This window comes from Drosophila novamexicana, unplaced genomic scaffold (assembly GCF_003285875.2).
Source record: "Drosophila novamexicana strain 15010-1031.04,08,12 unplaced genomic scaffold, DnovRS2.1 tig00000817-arrow-arrow-pilon, whole genome shotgun sequence".
In the NCBI taxonomy this organism is placed as follows: Eukaryota; Metazoa; Arthropoda; class Insecta; order Diptera; family Drosophilidae; genus Drosophila; species Drosophila novamexicana.
In genome coordinates this window covers 235,545-252,829 of record NW_020824827.1, presented here as the reverse complement: position 1 = coordinate 252,829, position 17,285 = coordinate 235,545, and the positions used below count along the sequence as shown (strand labels likewise).

Here is a 17,285-nt window from a genome sequence, read left to right as displayed (position 1 = left end):
ACAGATTTATATACTCTGTGCCAAACTGATAACATTTGTTGATTATCGCTCAGTATCGCGGTTTCTGTGCCGGCCACAAGATAATATATTTGTGAAAGTTCATCATTACGATTCATGAGTTTTGTTAAGATAACTAAGCTGGCGAAATATCTTATGAACTACAAGCTAAATTGAACTTTGCTTGTGAAAATCTATTCCAGTACGCATTACCCGGCTTTGCCCGGCTTCAGCCTTAATTTAGTTCAGATGCAATTTCTGCTTTGTTTCTTCTTAATCCTACCTAAGTTGATTGTCGGCGACATAGATTCATTTCTTCTTCTGTTTCGTCTTCAATTTTCGATTCTCCAGATCTACCAGGAAATATCGGCCTTCATTCATACCTACGTGTACGACATTTCTGTATTCTGATTCGTAATTCAGCTTTTTATTTTTCTAATCGTATCTATTCAATGCTTATATTGGCACTCGTTTTGTCGACCATTAAAGTTTAAAAATAATAATAATATATAACATTCAAATCCTTTTTATGACTACTTATCGGCAAAATATATTTATCGATACTTATCGATGCTGCAGTTGTGCATAGTTTTCGCCCGAATATTTGCATATGCGAAATGCGGTCACACTGACAAAAGGCCACTAATACGTTTGCCGCATTAGCGTTTGCTTGCTGAAATAAATAATCATTTAACTCGCATTTATCCTGATTCTGTGAAAATGGAAGACGGCCACATGAGGGAAAAATGTGAAAGTTTAGAGCATACCGCACAGGATCGTCAACGCCAATTCATTTGCGGCGTAATTGAGGGCTTCTACGGCCGACCATGGACAACCGAACAGCGAAAAGATTTGTTTCGCAAATTAAAAAAACTGGGCATGGACTCGTATATGTACGCACCCAAAGATGACTACAAGCACCGCGCCTACTGGCGTGAGCTCTACACGGTCGAGGAGGCGGATCACTTATCAAGTATTTATTTGTAATTTCAACCAAAACCTGCTCATATTGCAAATGCTGCAATTATTTGTAGGTCTGATTTCGGCCGCCAAAGAAGCGGGCATTGTGTTCTACTATGCCCTGTCGCCGGGTCTGGATATGACTTATAGCAGCCCAAAGGAGATTGGCACGCTCAAGCGTAAGCTAGATCAGGTATCACAGTTTGGCTGCGAGGCATATGCCCTGCTCTTCGATGACATTGAATCGGAGCTGTCCAAGGCCGACAAAGAGGTGTTCCAGACATTCGCCAACGCCCAGGTCTCGGTGACCAATGAGATTTTCACCCATTTGGGCAGTCCAAAGTTTCTCTTCTGCCCCACGCAATACTGTGCCTCGCGTGCTGTGCCCAGCGTTGCGGATTCGGAATATCTGAACACGCTGGGCTCCAAGCTGAACAACGACATCGACATACTCTGGACGGGTGACAAGGTGATATCAAAGATTGTGACGATTGAATCGATACGGGAAATAACCGAGATACTGCGTCGTCCGCCTGTCATTTGGGATAATCTCCATGCGAACGATTACGATCAGAAACGTGTCTTCCTTGGCCCGTACTCGGGTCGTTCGCCGGAGCTGATACCCTATCTGCGTGGTGTTATGACCAATCCGAATTGCGAGTTCTATGGCAATTTCATAGCAGTGCATACGCTGGCCTTCTGGTCGCGCTGCAGTCTGGACGCAAAGATGAACAGCTCCCTGAGCGCTGATATTAAGCTGGAGACTGAAAACGAGGACGAATTTCCCGTGGAGTGTCTGTCCAAGAACGTCTATCATCCGCGCTTGGCGCTCAAGTAAGTCGAAGAAATATTATTAACTGGATTGACACATGAGTTGCTTTTAATCCTATAGAAATGCTATCAGCGAGTGGCTGCCGGAGTTTTTTGTGGCAAAGGAAGCCTTTGGACCGATAACCAAGCCGCAGCCGCAGGTGGAAATGGTCATGCCCATAATTCCTATAATACCGTCGATTAACACATGCATGACCCTGACGACGACGACAACAACGTCGACAAATACACGCACGGTGCCCGAGGTGAACACCACCCAGCTCCAGGCGCTGGCCGATGTCTGCAGCACCGTTAGCTCCTCGCTGACGCCCATTTCCAATCCGGTGATGAACTCTTTGGTGTCGCCGACGAAAGTTGTGACCAATGACGAGATCATTAATCCCATACCCACAACAGTTGCATCCAATATTGAGTTGCCAAAAAAGATACCCATCTCGATTGTGCCGGCGCCCATAATGGAGGCCAAGAGCGTTGAGGAGACCATCAAATTGAGCTGTGAAGCATTCGAGCCGGCAGCTAAGCTGGAGCCAGCGCCGGACGTGAGCAAAGTCGACATCGCGCCGGCTGCTGCCGATGATATTCTCATAGCTGAGAAGCGCGACCAGGTGGCCAATTTGAATGTGGACACCATGCTGGATGAAAACAGTCTGAGTCCCTTGAGCGCTAGCGCCAACGAGCCCATGGAGTGCAGCAGCAGCATTAACTCGCAGATTTCGCCAAAGGAAGCTATCAAGTTGGCTGGCGATGATGTCGTCATGGAGGAATCGGTCAACGATGTTAATGTAAGCTATCTAAATATGTGCAACACTGTCTTTTACAGTTGATTGACAAGCCGGGAAGCTGGGAACCCGGGAAGCATTGTAATAAGCTGGGATTTCTACCCTAATACGGGTAGAGTTACGTATCTACCGTGGGCTGTTATTTATATTTTATTTTATTATTCCCCGAGCGGGAAAGCCCATTCGAAAATTCAACAATTTAACTGAGATTAATTTATTTTTCTTGCAGAGCATGCACGTGGAAAGCGCCTCGGGGTCGCCAGAGTCTAATGCGGAGATGCACGAGGCGGAGGAGGAGGAGCTGGAAGATTTGGCGAACAAGTAAACATCTAATTCAACTCAATCGGCAACTTATTAACATAGTCTATTTTTCAGATCAATTGCTAGCGAGAACAAGATTAATTTAGATGATTTAAGCCTGCTCTGTGATCTATTCTATTTACCCTTTGAGCACGGCAGTCGTGGCCTGAAGCTGCTCAGCGAGTTCCAATGGCTGAAAGTCAATGCGAATGTGCTGCTCCACGATCGCGCCGCTGGCGGCGGCCATCCCGATGCTAAGGCCATCAAGCCCGAGATTAGCGAATGGCTGCAACGCTCCGAATTCTTCTCCAAGCTGTGCGGCGGCGTTCTCGACCTGTTGATCAAAATTGCAAATTGTGAGAACAAGGAAATATGCCATGATTTGTATTCGTATGTGTGGGACATATCCGGTGCGCTGTCGCTGCTCAATTGCTATGTCAAGTGGCTGGCGTTGGGTCAGTTCCCGCCGAACATGTCCTCCTACACGGAGGGCAGCTACACGTGTAAGTTCGCTGAGCTTATATCCAATATTTACGGCAACTCATTTGGGAATGTTTCCCGTTTCTTTGCAGGGTTTAGCAAAGGCTGGAAAGAGGCGTTCATGTCTGGCGATCAGGAGCCTTGGGTGTTTCGCGGCGGCCTCACGGCCGACTTGCAGCGCCTGATGCCCGTCGATTCGGGTAACGATTTGTTTGTCTACAAGTTGCCCGAGCAACCGACGGCCAATTACTATCTGTTGCGACCATATCACAATTCCGATGAGCCGCAGGTCAACAAGATCTGTACGCGCACATATTTGCAGTGGCAGAGCGAGCCGGATGGCGATGAGATCTTGCTGCCCGCTCCATTGGGCGATATTGTTGCCGATGCCTTAGTCGGGGCGCATTTAACTATTCATCCGGAGCTGTGCCTTGTGGCCTACGATCAGAGCGACGCGATTGTTGGATATGTCTGCGCTGCCCCGGACATAAATATCTTTCATCGCAACACAGAGGTTTGCTGGCTAACGGAGCTGCGCGAGAAGTATCCAAAAGCTTTGCTAGAAACTGTAGCCGATGGCAACAACAGCAAATCCCACAAGCTGAGCGTGCGTTTCATAGAGGATTTTCACAGAGACGAGGAGCTGTTGTGTCCCACCGAGGTGTGCGGCACCTTTCCGGCGGTAATAAGCGCCGCCATTCTAAGGGAGGCGGAACAGCACGACAACGGCATTGCCAAGCGACTATTGACCGTCCTGCTGGCCGCGCTGCGCGCCAACGGCTGCTTTGGTGTGCACGTCTGTGTGCCCGAACAGGATAAGGAGCAGATGAACTTCTACACGAAGATTGGCTTTGTTGAGGTCTATCGCGACGGGCGCAGCAAGTGCATTTATTTGGGGCGGCGCTTTTAGCAGTCGACACTAAGATCTCGCGCACAAGCCCCATCAATGGGCCTCATCCACGTGAACACTGCCTGCGCATCTGGTCTTTATGGTTTCCTAATTAACTGTCTATGTGCATTAGTTGTTCTTAAATAATCTTAATAATCTGTCATTTATATATTTATCGTGAAACTCTTTTATACGGCTGTCCTCTAGTATTGACCACATCGGGTCCAGTGTACACATCGATGCGTACGATCGATCCGACTGTCTCCCCCACATTCTCGAGCATTTCATTTAAGTATATGGTTTTTCTCTGCACAAAAAGCAATAAAACTTAACTGAAATAAATAAAACATATCAACTTAATTGATTAACTGCAGCCGGGAGCCCATCTGGTTGTCTCTGTTCCCGGAGATCGTAGAACCAGACCGTGTTGACGCCGTTCTCGATGATGCGCGCCGGCTGCAGCTGCGGCAGCGGAAAGCGACAGGCTATGATCTTGGCATTGTGCGGACATTCCGCAATCAGTTTGTGCTCCAGATCCTGCATCATTTGCTCAACGCCAAATATTACCACATAGTTGTACTCGCTTATGTTGTACTTCCAGAGATCGCGTCGAAAGAATCGGGCTTGCTGGCCAACTCCATGGCGCAGTGCAGCCAACCGGGAGTAGTAGACCAGCCAAGGATTCAGCTCCACACCGTCCGTCTTCAGGCCCTTGGCATGCTGGGCCGCCGCTAGAGAAGATTACATAAGCTTTTACAAAAGATTTGCAGCGCGCCATAACTGTAACTCACCCACAACGATGCGTCCGTCCCCGGAGCCAATGTCTAGCAGCTTGCCGCTGGCATTTTTGGGCAGGAATTGTAATACATTTTGTATTTGCTCTGTTGTAGCCGGCACATAGGGCAGGCAGAATTTGCGAAAGGCGGGCGCCACAAACGAGGCGCACACAATTGACAGGCCGATTCCGATGCCACCAGTCACGCCAATTAGGAGTTTACCGCCCGTTGACATGCTCTGTTTCTTAACAGATTTTTGTGCGCTTTCATTTAAAATTTCCATTGCATTTAAATATACATAAACTTTATTGCAAAACAGACAATAACAAATCACAGCTGATCGTATGTGTATCCGGCTGTTACTCTTAATAACATCTTATATTATTTGATTAATTGAATAAAGAAAGTAAACGTCCTTTTTAGTAAAAATTATTAATAATTCGACTAATTAATGCATTTATTAAATATAATTTAAAATATTAACCAATAATAAAATAAAATCAGGGCTGCAAAGCATATCGATACATCGTTAGTTATCAGCCAGTGTTGCAGTATTCGTTTACGTTCAGCGCATCATGAGTACACACTTATATCTGACATGTGGCAACACTTTTTTCAGTCGTAGCTTCCTATTACAATTTTCCACGGGTTTTTCGTGTGTGTTTTTCGTCAAAAACTAAAGAAAAAACTAATATTAATTGAAAATTGCGCTGCAATATTGTGTTTAATCGTTGGACGTGCTAAGTTTTATGTGCGCCGTGTGTGTTTACGCGTAAACGTTAAAATGGCGAACGTAAGGGACAGCGACACATCACTGTGGCTGCATAATAAACTGGGCACATCAAACGATTCGTGGATAAATGGTTCAATATGCTCGCAATTAAACAAGGAGGTTTTGCGCAACATCAAAGAGTGTTTTCCCGATTTGCAGACGCAGGTCAAGTTAAAATTGCTGCTCAGTTTTCTGCATATTCCGCGCCGTCTGGTCGAAGAGGTAAATCTCAATATCTCGTTCGTGTAATACAAAGTGGAAAAAAAGTACACCAGCATGTACACGCACACACATACACACACATGCACATACACACAAACACGCGCACGCACACGCACACATGCTGCGTTGGTGAAGAGTTTATGGTGCTGCGAACCCTTAAATGCAAACAAATCTCTGTTAATAACCGTGAAATGTAAAAAGTCAAATATGCCCTATATATTTATATGTGACAACGCATACATACAAGTGTTGGTTGTGTGTTGTTTTTGTGGCCCTAAGAGATACAAATATTTCCCGCCACTTCTGCGCGAACGACTTGTTTGCACATGTGTGCGTATAGGAGAGTTCAGTGTTGGTGCTTTTTTTTATTTTGGTTTTGTGTGTGTATGCGTGGGCGTTAAGCGGGTGGTCAATACAAAACTGTTGAATGTGTGTCGCCATTTGTTACCCTTGTTTATTTTTTGATGAACTACTGCGAAATAGGAAACAGTTATTTGTGAACTAATGGGAATCTGATTGTGTTTGTATGTGTGTGTGTGTGTGTGGACAATGTTAACTTTAACAGCGGTTGTTGCTGCTGATCAAAAACATATATGTGTATTTTATTAAGATGAAGATGTGCCCCTACCCCAAAAACAAAAATTATGTTATTACAGAAACCTGTTACACATTAATAATGCTGATAAATGACAATAAAATAAAATTGCTGTTATCAAAACATTGGCGTAGGCAATGTTAACATGCTGTTAACATAACAAAAGCTGGTCGTAGCGCTTTTTTAAAAGTACAGTGAAAGCTCGCTTGTGTGGACAACTTTTTTAACTTTCAAGCGTTGATTGCAAACACTATTTTTATGCACCGAACTCATTGAAAATTGGGGAAAAAAAGGGTTAATTCTCTTGTTTAAACATGTAACACCCGGAATAAAGCATATTTGCGTTCAGGAAGTACTTATGATTGTATATATATTGATCAAAAGAAAGAAGAAGTTTACACACATCTAGTTTGATTTATAACCATAGAAAATGCACATAAAACTGGATTTAAAACCTTCACGGGAAAAGGAGAAAACAGCTGGAATCATAGGTGTTCGTTCCGCCGAGCTTTTACTGTACATGAACAGTTTTTGCACAATTTATAGATTCTAATATGAATTTCTTTTACAATAACTTTGATGCATGTTATCAATTTAATTTGCAGTGGAAAAGCGAGTTGGAGGAGGTAATCGAAGTTGCCGGTCTGGATTCGGAATTATGGGTCTCGATGCTGGCGGAGACGATGAAAACATTTCCGGCGACCAGTTCGCTGAACACAGAAATCTCAGATTACGAGGACACGCGACCTATATTCACCGATATGGTCAACGATCTGCGCAAATTGGTCACCAAGCACTCAGATCTGGGCATGCTGCCCCTGGAGTGCCAGTATCTCAACAAAAATGCGTTGATCTCGGTGGTAAGTAGTTGCCCAGCCCCACAAATGCAGTCAGCAGGCATTTAACCTTTGCACATCTCCTCCAGGTTGGCCAACAGCCGGCGCCAGTTAAGCATTTCACGCTGAAGCGCAAGCCCAAGAGCGCTCAGCTGCGCACAGAGCTGCTGCACAAGTCGGCGGATGCGCAATCTTCGCTGAAGAAGTCATCGGCGCCGACAATACCGCTGCGTTCACGCGGCATGCCGCGCAAAATGACGGACACAACGCCGCTGAAGGGCATACCCTCACGCATGCCGACCACGGGCTTTCGTTCGCCCAGCGTGCCGGGCAACGCGCAGCGGCCCAATCTCAGCCGAACGCCAGCCGGCCGCAAGGATGGTGGCATCAAGATACTCGAATTCACCGAACAGCCGCTGGGCTATGCCGCCGCTAAAAAGCGCAAGCGCGAACAACAGCTGGAGGAGCAGCAAAAGAAACAGGAACAGAAGCAACAGGCCGCCGCAGCGGCTGCTGCCGCAGCAGCTGCCAGCTGCAATAACAACAGCGAGAGTCCGCCCACGGATGCGTCGCAGGTGGCCAATGCGAGCGTGGGTGAGACGCCAACCACGCCCACATCGGCTAATAACAGTTTCGAAATCAAATTGGAGCCACAGCTAAACCAAAGCAGCGGCAGCCTGGAGGAGCAAATGGACGAGGACTTCAAGACGCCCGAGCTGGTGGCGAAGGCTGCACTGCAGCCGGAGACGCCGGGCACGCCCGAATATGCAGCAGCTGCTACGCTGCAGTTTACCCCAACCAATGCGCCGGCTGTGGTGGCCACGCCCACACGCAAGGCGGAGAGCAAGGCGAAGGCAGCCAAGACGGCGGCCAAGCTGAACAACAACAACAACAGCAACAATAACAACAATAATAATAATAATAGTTATCATCAAACGCCGAAGCGCATTAAGCAGGAAATCGAGATCAAGAGCGAGGAGATTATCGTGCCGGCGAACATAAAGCTGGAGAAGATTGAGCCGACGACGCCCAATCGCGTCGCTCAGCCGCAGGTGATCACCACGCCCACGTCCACGTCACAGCAGCGCATTATTATACAGCAGCAGCCGGTGCAGCGGGCACAAAATTTGCTTATACGCAGCGCGCCGCAGCCGAAGCGTCTAAATAACAACAACAATGCGGCAGCAGCAGTAACAACGGCAATGGCCACGGCCACCACAACCGTGGGCAATACCACCATCAAGTTGGAGAAGCTGGACATAAAGCCCATGCTGCGCGCAGCGGCTGCCTCAAGCGTGCCCAACAACAGCAGCGCCGCCAGCACCAGCAGCACAGCGACCACGACAACCACCATATTGACGCCGCAGCAGCTGCGACAGGCGGCCAGTCCGCTGGCCAATCTGCCCAACAATATCTCTGTTAAGATAACCTCCGCCAAGGCCAAGGCGGCGGCGGCAGCGGCAGCAGCAACAACAGGCAACAGCGCCGGCAGCAGCAGCAGCAGTCAGGCTGCAGCAGCAGCCGCAGCAGCTGCACAGCAGCAGCAGCAACAGCAGCAGCAGCAGCCCATACTGATCAACAGCTCCACGCCCGTCATATTGGCCTCCACGCCCAGCGCGCAGCGTGCGGTAAGTGCATGCAATAATTAAGTCAAGTCTGGTCTTTAAAGCAGCGGCTCTTTTTCCAGAAACCTCTCCTGACAGCCAGCAGCAGCGCCAGCGGCAGCAGCAGCAGCACGACAACAACAACAATACCCTCGCAGGCTATTAAGACCATGCCGCTGAGTCAGCTAAAGACGGCGGCCAATAGCGGTCCGGTCATCATCTCGCAGACCATTATACAGCCCGCCAAGCGAGCCCAACAACAGCAGCAGCAGCAGCAACAGCAGCAGCAGGGCGCCACATCCAGCGCAGCGGCAGCAGCCGCGCAGCAGCAGCAGCAACAGCAGCAGCAACAGCAGCTGCAGCAGCAACAGTTGTCACATCCTCAAACCACGCAGTACATTCTGGCTGCACCACAGCCGCAACAGCAGCAGCAGCCGGCATTGCCCACGCTCACCTCCTTCACGCAGACACGTCCGGCGCCGCAGACAGCGACGCTTTATCAGACGGCAGCGGGTGGCGGCGCCGGCCAGACGCCCACCAAGATCTTGCTCAAGACAACAGGCACATCGGGCGTGGTCATGACGCCGCTGCGTCAGCAGCAGCAGCAGCAGCAGCAGGCGACAACATTGGTGTCCAATAATCCGCCGCCGCTGGTGGCCACCAATGCAGCGCTCGCCGCCGGACAGCAGACGCTCAATATACAAAATGTGCAGCTGCCGAATCGGCCGGTTACCATACAGCCCGCCTCGCAGGCGGCACAGCAGCAACACATGCAGGCACAGTTGCAGCAACAGCAGCCGCATCCGCAGCACACGATTGTGGCCAATACGACGGCAACGCAACAGCCAAAGCTGTCGCAGGTGCTGATGCAGCCCGGCGGCACCATAGCCGGCGGCACACTGAATGTCTCACCGACGACGGCGGGCAAGAACAAGACCATCATACTCACCCAGAAAGGCGTCATATTGCGTAATATTGGCGGCGACATGTATCAGATACCCATTAGCAATGTGGGCGGCCTGCCGGGACTCGGTGCGGGCGCTACGCTCATGACAACCACGGCGGCCGGTCCGCCCAGCCTGGTCAAGACGACGGCGTCAACGAGCGTACAGCCCCACACCATACAGCTGCAACAGCAGACCCCGCAGCAGCAGCAGAGCGTGCAGCCCGGCAAACAGCTGATGCCCACGCTGATACCAACCAACACGATTGGGGGACAACATGTCATCGTCCAGCAGCAGACGCCGACGAGTGTCATTGGCAATGTAAGTGCAACAGCTCGAGGCGGGCAGAGCCATAAAGCGAAGGCAGGCAAGAGGGTGCCGCAGATCAAATGCCTCTGCGTATACATGGCATATATTCTATATAGTATTCAGTTGAGTTGTTTTTCATACGGTTAGTCATTCGGATTAAGCCGAGTCAGCAACAAGTTCGAGATTGCATCTTGGGTGCCACAGACTAAATTCACAGCGAATTAAGCGAAAAGCGAAACACTCTAGCATTCAACAAGTTCGAGCAATTGGCTCAGACATACGAAACGTTCGTTCCATCCTTTCAAACTAATTTGTTCGATAGAACGATTTTCTGTGCGCAACTCGAACAGCTTGAGTCAAGTTTTGACTCGTTTGAGCGAATAAAATGTTCGAGTATCCGAAAGTTTGTGAACAAAGCTCATGACTATTGAGTTTGATTGGGATTAGAAATCTAGATAAAAATTGGAGCTTAGTTGTTTGAAAGAAATATTTTCTGTTTGCAACTCGAACTCATGACTCGTTCGAACTCATGAATTGTTTGAGTATCCGAGAGTTTGTAAGCGAAGCTCATGATTGATTGCGTTTTATTCTAGCAGGGGATTAAGAAATCTAGCTTAAATCTAGCTAAATCTGACTAAATCAGACAATAAGAATAAATAATCATTTAGTCTCTCAGCTTGCGTCCAATTCCGTCTGTGTTTATATTCATTTTTGCGAAGAAGAAATGAAATCCGACTTTGAATTAAGTTTGTGCGAGATGAGAAACTAATATCAAATGGCTTTTCAGTCCACACAGCAGACGATAATACGGCCAGTCATGACCAATGTGGGCGGAGGATTGACCACGCTGCCGCAGGGCCTGACGCTGATCCAGCGTCCTGGCCAGCAGCCGCAGCTGGTGCAGGTGCAGGCGGCACCGCCGAGCAGCGCGCAGCGTACGATTATAACGCAGTCAGCGGCGGCGGCGGCGTCGCAACAGCAGCCGCGCCAGCAGCAGCAACAACAGATACTGGTGCAGCATAAGCCGGCCCTGCAGCAGCGTTTGGTCACCTCGACGAGCACCGCGGGCGCCCAGCTCCAGCAGCAACAGCAGGGCAACAACAATGCGGCCATATCGCGCACCGTCCAGGTGCAGGTCACACAGCAGCAGGCGCAGCAGCAGCAGCAGACGACAGCTCCGGCGGCACAGCAGGCGCCACAGCGACGCGGCTTGTCGCTATCGGTAAGCAATTTCCCAACTCTTCAGATTTAAAAACCTAGTCTAATCTCTCGCTCTCCGCCCCTTCAGAATGAGCACGTGCACAAGGCGCACGAGATGTTCCGCAAGGCGAATCGCGTCTCGCGACCAGACAAGGCGCTCATCTTGGGCTTTATGGCCGGACTACGCGAGAATCCGCGGCCCAATACTGAAAATGTGCTGGTCATCAAACTGGGCGAAACCGAGGTGCGTGTCCTTCGCATAGATCTGTGTCCAGAATTTATTCACTTTAATTTAAACGTTCACAGGAAAAAGTGCAACAAGAGGATGGCAACACGGCGCTGTGCCTGGTCGAATCGCACATCCGCCTGGACTACAACACCGGCGAATGGAAGACATTCCAGAACTACAGGCTCCTGGATCAGACGGCTGCCTCATAGTCCACAAGGGTCATACGCATTGTGCGCAAATCCTAGGTGGACCTCCGATGGGCTCCCCCCGATTTGCCGTGCTGTGCGTATACCCTAGAATGCTATTGCTACAACTGGAGTTGTCTGTGCGTCATTCGTTCTGCGTGGCCAGCAGCTGTGCTTGGCTATTCGCTAATTAGGCTACTAACCAATCCCCCATCCCATCCCCTCGCTCCCCCTTACGTCGCTACCCAGTTTTTTCCCCCGCTTTCCAAAATGTTGGAAATAAATGAACTATAAAACAATTAACGTAAATTAGTAGCTGTACAGTTCTTAGTATATATGTATGTAGTATATATGCTAGCGCTTAAAACGTTTAGTAATCATGCCACAAATACACACACAAACATAAACACATTCATACACATACACACACTTACACACACACACACACACACACTTCACAAAACCAAGCATATGCATAATGTATGATTAGAAGCACGCTTGACTGGAGAGATGAAAGATGAAATGAATGGCAAATGCAAATGATCGTACATTCACACACATCCACACACATCCACACACATCCACACACACCCACACACACATTATCTGTGCACATTTATATGCAAATATATACGTAAATATATATATATATATATATATATATGCATACTTAGCATTATGTAATTAGTTCTCTAGTAAAGAAAATGTATAATTAATTTAGCCAGAAGCATAATAATACTTATTTGGAGCTCACTTTAAATATTACAACAAAAAAAAAACACAAAAAAATTCAAAACCTATATAAAATATTATGAATATTATGAATGTATGTAAAAGAAAAAAAAAAAAAAAAACAAGAAAAAAAACGGCAAGAAAAAACGAAGAGAACAACCAAAACAAAAATATTGGCAAGAGCAACTGCAGCAAAAATAATATTAATCTTGAATTGTGTAATAGACTAGAATAAAGCAACCATATTTATGGCTTTAATGTTTAAATCGACTCTCAATGTAAACAAATGCTGAATATTACCCGGAAATGTCGAGCATTACCTCAGTTGGAAAAATTGGAGCTTTGGGAAATTTCCAAGGACGTGGTGCTACAGAATTGATGGATCAGCTTTATAAAGGATCAGATGACCCATTCAATAATGTTTGCATACTCTCAACTAGTCATCAATCAGTGAATCAATCAGTCGTAAAGAACTTGAAAAACGGTAAGTTTATTTTGAACCACTTAACAATGTGTTTTTTTTATTGAACTAAATATTTGATATTGGGTGTTCTTGATTGCATTGAAAGCTTACAACGGGTCATCAATCAATCAGTCAATCAACCGAATAGGCAGTCCATGAAATATATAATAATAAAATTATTATTATTTTTTTTTAATTTGAATCGTTCAGTATTGTGTTTTCCGATTAATTGCTTTGAAAACTAGTGGACATCGAGCAGTCAATCAATCAGTCATTTGGTCAATCAGTCATATAGCACATGAACTTAGTTTATTTTGAACCGTCAGATAATGTTTTATGTTCGATTACACTAAATGCTTAAAAATAGTCATCAATCAGTCAATCAATTAAGCACTCAATCAATCAAGCAATCAGTCAATCAGTCACATGGATAATGAAAAGACTTTGTTTAAATTGAATCGTTCGGTGATGGTTTTTGTTTAATTGCATTGAAAGCTTATAACTAGTCAACATACATTGATGAAATTTCATTGGGCAATGCCTAGGGATAATACTAGAAGGTGGATCTATTGCTATAGACCTTATATACTACAGGCTACAAACTACATACTACAGGTTACATACAACACAGGTGCGTCTTAAATTCGATCGTCTAGATGCTAGGAGTGCGCGCGACCTTTGGCCTTTGGTCCTACTTGCCACCGACCTCCTTCCAGTGGACGATGGCACGCTGCTCGTCGGGTGCATCCCGGAAGGGTCGACTGCCATCGGAGCTGACATACTCGTTGACCTGGTAATTGAGCAGCGTCTTGTAGTGATAGACATCGGCCAGCTGCTGGGTGAGTGGACTCGTGTTGGTGGTAAAGATGCCAGCGAATTTCTTTTCGCGCGCGACCCGCAACACCTCGTGCTCCATGAAGTGCATGCAGGCGATATTCTCGCGGGGATTCAGCTGCTCCGCGGTGCCCATCATGAACGAGTGCAGTATCTGATTGAGACCTTTCGGCAAATAGTTGTCGCTAAAATAGTCTTTACTTAGTTAATAATCCTTGAACGTCTTGAGCGGGTTATTCCTACCGTATGGGTCCCTCGCAGAACTCGAGGAACTCGAAGATGATCAGAAGCTTCGACTTGATGTCCACCTCGGGCTCGCAGCGTGCATCAAAGTTGAGGGCGGTGCCAATGATGCGTTCCGTATTCCGATCGTATATCACAAAGCTCAGCTTGCAGTCGACCAGAACGCTCCAAATGTCCTGTGCGGAAAAGAGGAGAAGGATGAGCATTCGCCAGGCTGTGGATCAGGCTTCACTTACATTGAGTATATCGCTGTAGTCGGTGCGCAGGACGCCCGGCTTGAGCCACTGCTCCAAGTCGGCCTTGTTGTAGAAACTGGACACAATTATGCTGCAAGGAAAATCTGCTTATTACGACTGGAATCCTTGAGAGATGCTCCGCCAACTTACTCGATCACATCCTGACGGTGCTCCAGTTGCAGCGGCACCGCCTCCATTTTGAGATGCGGGCACGCATTGAGGGTCTCCTCCTCCAGCTGCACGGCATCGTGATTGGCCGACATCTTTTCGATAATCTCGCCCAGATTCTTGGCCGCTATGAACTCGGAGATGCTAATGTTGTAGCCCTTCTCGCGCAGCAGGGTGACCGTAAAAATGGAGTTCAACGAATTGCCGCCCAGCTCATAGAAGTTGCTGTGCGGCGAGAGGCTGGCGCGCGTCGAGCGTCCAATTACGCCGCCCACCGTCTCGAAGAGATCGCGAGCCGTGAGCTTCAGTTCCTCGGGCACCTGGCTGTAGTCAAAGTCGAGCACAATACTGGAGTCGCCCTCATTGTTGTTGGCCGTCTCGTAGGTCTTGAGCAGCGCCTGGCGATCCACCTTGCCATTGACCAGCAGCGGCACATGCTCCAGTATAATGACTTGCGGCGTCATATAGTCGGCCAGCTTATCCTTGAGCCGGGCCTCCAGCTGCAGCTCGGTGACCATGGGCGCATCGTCGCGCAGCTTCACAAAGGCCAGTATGGCTTGATCCACATGGCCGGCGCGGTAGCACAGCACAATTGCCTTCTCCACCAGCGGCAATTCGGCGACGTTCTTCTCCACCTCCGACAGATCGACGCGATGACCACGTATCTTGACCTGGGAATCGGTGCGACCCTCATACATGATGTTGCCATTCTTCAGCGAGCCATAGTCTCCGGTGCGATAGAGACGCGCATATTCTGTGGATCACATGAGGCGAGGATTAAAGAAGAAGCATTCGAATGCAGCTATTAACTTACTCTTCTCCACGGCCAGCGGATTCTCCAGGAAGCGTTCGGGATCACGTCCATTCACATAGCCGGCTGCGAGGTTCAAGCCCGAGGCGAATATCTCGCCAATCTCGCCGTTCTTGACGGGACGATAGTCCGCATCCAGCAGATAGATGACAGTGTTCGACACGGGTATGCCTGGCGAATTATATATATAATATGAGATGAGGCTATATGAGGGCGAGCTATAACTCGAAATGTTTAATCTCGAGCTGTTCGAGTTGCAGAGAAAAAGTCGAGTAGGTCGACTCGAGTGAGCGTTCGGTTCAATCGAACAAGTATGTCTGTTTGGCTGTGCCTCAAATCGAACATGTTGCAGGCTCGAACAGCTCGAACTTCATTTGTGCGAATCATTATCTTATCTTATCTTATCTTTTGTAATGAAAATGAGTTAACCTATGAGGGACTCTGGACTAAAGCGCCTTTGCTGCACTTACCTATGGGCACATTATCGTACATGCTCAGCTGCTTCTTGCTCTCGCAGGTGAAGTAGGTGATATCGCCCATGACCTCGGTGGAGCCGTAGAAATTGTACAAATGATGCACGCCCTCATCAAAGTAGTCGAAGAAGCTGCTGGCCAGCGGCACGGCCAAAGGCTCACCTGAGCAGACCCAGATCTGCAGATTGTAGAGCAGCTTTTGGGCCGCGCCGCCGCCCTCCATCTTCAGATACATGAGCAGGGAGCGCAGGAGCGTCGGCACTAGCACCAGACGCCGGATCTTGTACTTCTCGAGCAGCGCCACAAGACGCTGCGGATCCTTGGTCACGGCCTTGGGCACGACCAGTATGGCCAGGCCGCACATCAGCGGGCCCCACAGCTCGGCAATGGAGTCGACAAAGGTGAGCGCTGTCTTGAAGACGCCCACCTGCTCGCTGGCCGTATAGGGAAACGTGGCCCATTGCCATTGCAAACGGTTGAGGATGTTCTCGTGCGGCAGACGAACGCCTTTCGGCACCCCGGTGCTGCCGGAGGTATAGAGCACGATGGCGATGTGATCGTTGCCGCCGCGCAGCATCTCCTCGGAGAGCAGATTGTTGCCGCTCAGCTGCAGCGACTTGGCATAGAGTTCCGTCAGCGAGAGCGTGGGCGTGCCCTGGAAACGTTGCGCATCGATGTCATCGTCGCGCAGCACCAGAATCGGACGCGCCTCGAGCAGAATGTGGTGCACCCGATTTGCCGGAAAGCTCGGATCGATGGGCAAATAGGCGCCACCCGCCTTCCAAATGGCCAGGAGGGTGTTGACCAGCGCCTCCGACGGTTGCATGCAAACGGCCACGATGAAGTCCCCATCGCTGTTCGGCTGCAGGAAGCGTCCGTGTGCCTCCTCCACAAGGAGACGGGCGGCACGATTGGCCCGCTCGTTCATCTGGCGATAGCTGCTCTGGCTGGGCGCCCGGGGGGCCTGTTCCTGCTGATAAATGAGCGCCACCTTGTCGGCATGGCGCAGCTGCTGCTCCTCGAAGATGCGATGCAGCGCCCGCGGCACAAAGTCCTGCTGCTGACCCTTGACAATCGACAGCTGTGGCAGCGAACCCATCTGGAAGCAGAGACAACAATTAGTTAGGATTAGGTAAGTGGACACAACTATCATAATATGAAGCTGAAAGATTGCGACAAATGAATTCTCTAAATGACCCCAATCGCAGTTGGGTAATTGAAGAAATGTCGACTCGGCTGTGGGAGGATGGGAGGACTTGCATAAGTGGCATAGGTTGACTTGTAGCACGTTCCCCCTCGCCTATCTCTTCTTACACAATACTAACTAACTATCTATATATATTAACTAAGTGCTAATCATATGCATATCAAGTTTTACAACTATAATAAAAGATTGTATATGCTAATGATTGGTCCG

At 48.6% G+C, this 17,285-nt stretch overlaps 4 protein-coding genes across 4 annotated transcripts; 2 read left to right on the top strand and 2 right to left on the bottom strand.

Moving 5' to 3' along the window:
- The first annotated feature begins 647 nt into the window (after positions 1-647).
- Positions 648-4,272, top strand: LOC115764072 (protein O-GlcNAcase). The gene is made up of 6 exons (XM_030706919.1): positions 648-970; positions 1,032-1,791; positions 1,850-2,570; positions 2,797-2,888; positions 2,943-3,370; positions 3,440-4,272. The coding sequence occupies exons 1-6, from the start codon at positions 718-720 to the stop codon at positions 4,255-4,257; spliced, it is 3,072 nt and encodes a 1,023-aa protein (XP_030562779.1). The 5' UTR covers positions 648-717; the 3' UTR covers positions 4,258-4,272.
- Positions 4,273-4,572: 300 nt separating this feature from the next.
- On the bottom strand, positions 4,573-5,404 carry LOC115764073 (ATP synthase subunit C lysine N-methyltransferase). Its single transcript, XM_030706921.1, has 2 exons — positions 5,028-5,404; positions 4,573-4,967 (listed from the first exon to the last, which is right to left on the bottom strand). Exons 1-2 carry the CDS (start codon positions 5,293-5,295, stop codon positions 4,588-4,590), a joined length of 648 nt encoding a protein of 215 aa, XP_030562781.1. The 5' UTR covers positions 5,296-5,404; the 3' UTR covers positions 4,573-4,587.
- Positions 5,405-5,596: 192 nt separating this feature from the next.
- LOC115764110 (negative elongation factor A) lies at positions 5,597-12,501 on the top strand. The gene is made up of 7 exons (XM_030706970.1): positions 5,597-6,006; positions 7,207-7,461; positions 7,527-9,065; positions 9,125-10,306; positions 11,082-11,516; positions 11,583-11,738; positions 11,801-12,501. The coding sequence occupies exons 1-7, from the start codon at positions 5,797-5,799 to the stop codon at positions 11,930-11,932; spliced, it is 3,909 nt and encodes a 1,302-aa protein (XP_030562830.1). The 5' UTR covers positions 5,597-5,796; the 3' UTR covers positions 11,933-12,501.
- A 1,077-nt stretch (positions 12,502-13,578) lies between these two features.
- On the bottom strand, positions 13,579-16,967 carry LOC115764030 (mycosubtilin synthase subunit C). Its single transcript, XM_030706861.1, has 6 exons — positions 15,866-16,967; positions 15,399-15,566; positions 14,567-15,338; positions 14,417-14,507; positions 14,181-14,356; positions 13,579-14,122 (listed from the first exon to the last, which is right to left on the bottom strand). The coding sequence occupies exons 1-6, from the start codon at positions 16,965-16,967 to the stop codon at positions 13,795-13,797; spliced, it is 2,637 nt and encodes an 878-aa protein (XP_030562721.1). The 3' UTR covers positions 13,579-13,794.
- Between the last annotated feature and the right edge of the window lie 318 nt (positions 16,968-17,285).

What these genes read in the sequence shown, in the direction of transcription:
- LOC115764072 (XM_030706919.1), top strand. Translation starts at nt 718, where the DNA reads ATGGAAGACGGCCACATGAGGGAAAAATGTGAAAGTTTAGAGCATACC. An exon ending in AATCGGTCAACGATGTTAAT is followed by an intron (nt 2,571 to 2,796) that starts GTAAGCTATCTA and finishes TTTTTCTTGCAG; the next exon opens with AGCATGCACGTGGAAAGCGC. An exon ending in CACGGAGGGCAGCTACACGT is followed by an intron (nt 3,371 to 3,439) that starts GTAAGTTCGCTG and finishes GTTTCTTTGCAG; the next exon opens with GGTTTAGCAAAGGCTGGAAA.
- LOC115764073 (XM_030706921.1), bottom strand. Translation starts at nt 5,295, where the DNA reads ATGGAAATTTTAAATGAAAGCGCACAAAAATCTGTTAAGAAACAGAGC. An exon ending in GGACGGACGCATCGTTGTGG is followed by an intron (nt 4,968 to 5,027) that starts GTGAGTTACAGT and finishes AATCTTCTCTAG; the next exon opens with CGGCGGCCCAGCATGCCAAG.
- LOC115764110 (XM_030706970.1), top strand. Translation starts at nt 5,797, where the DNA reads ATGGCGAACGTAAGGGACAGCGACACATCACTGTGGCTGCATAATAAA. An exon ending in CGACGAGTGTCATTGGCAAT is followed by an intron (nt 10,307 to 11,081) that starts GTAAGTGCAACA and finishes ATGGCTTTTCAG; the next exon opens with TCCACACAGCAGACGATAAT. An exon ending in GACGCGGCTTGTCGCTATCG is followed by an intron (nt 11,517 to 11,582) that starts GTAAGCAATTTC and finishes CCGCCCCTTCAG; the next exon opens with AATGAGCACGTGCACAAGGC.
- LOC115764030 (XM_030706861.1), bottom strand. Translation starts at nt 16,967, where the DNA reads ATGGGTTCGCTGCCACAGCTGTCGATTGTCAAGGGTCAGCAGCAGGAC. An exon ending in TCCGCTGGCCGTGGAGAAGA is followed by an intron (nt 15,339 to 15,398) that starts GTAAGTTAATAG and finishes TGTGATCCACAG; the next exon opens with AATATGCGCGTCTCTATCGC. An exon ending in TTCTGCGAGGGACCCATACG is followed by an intron (nt 14,123 to 14,180) that starts GTAGGAATAACC and finishes AGACTATTTTAG; the next exon opens with CGACAACTATTTGCCGAAAG.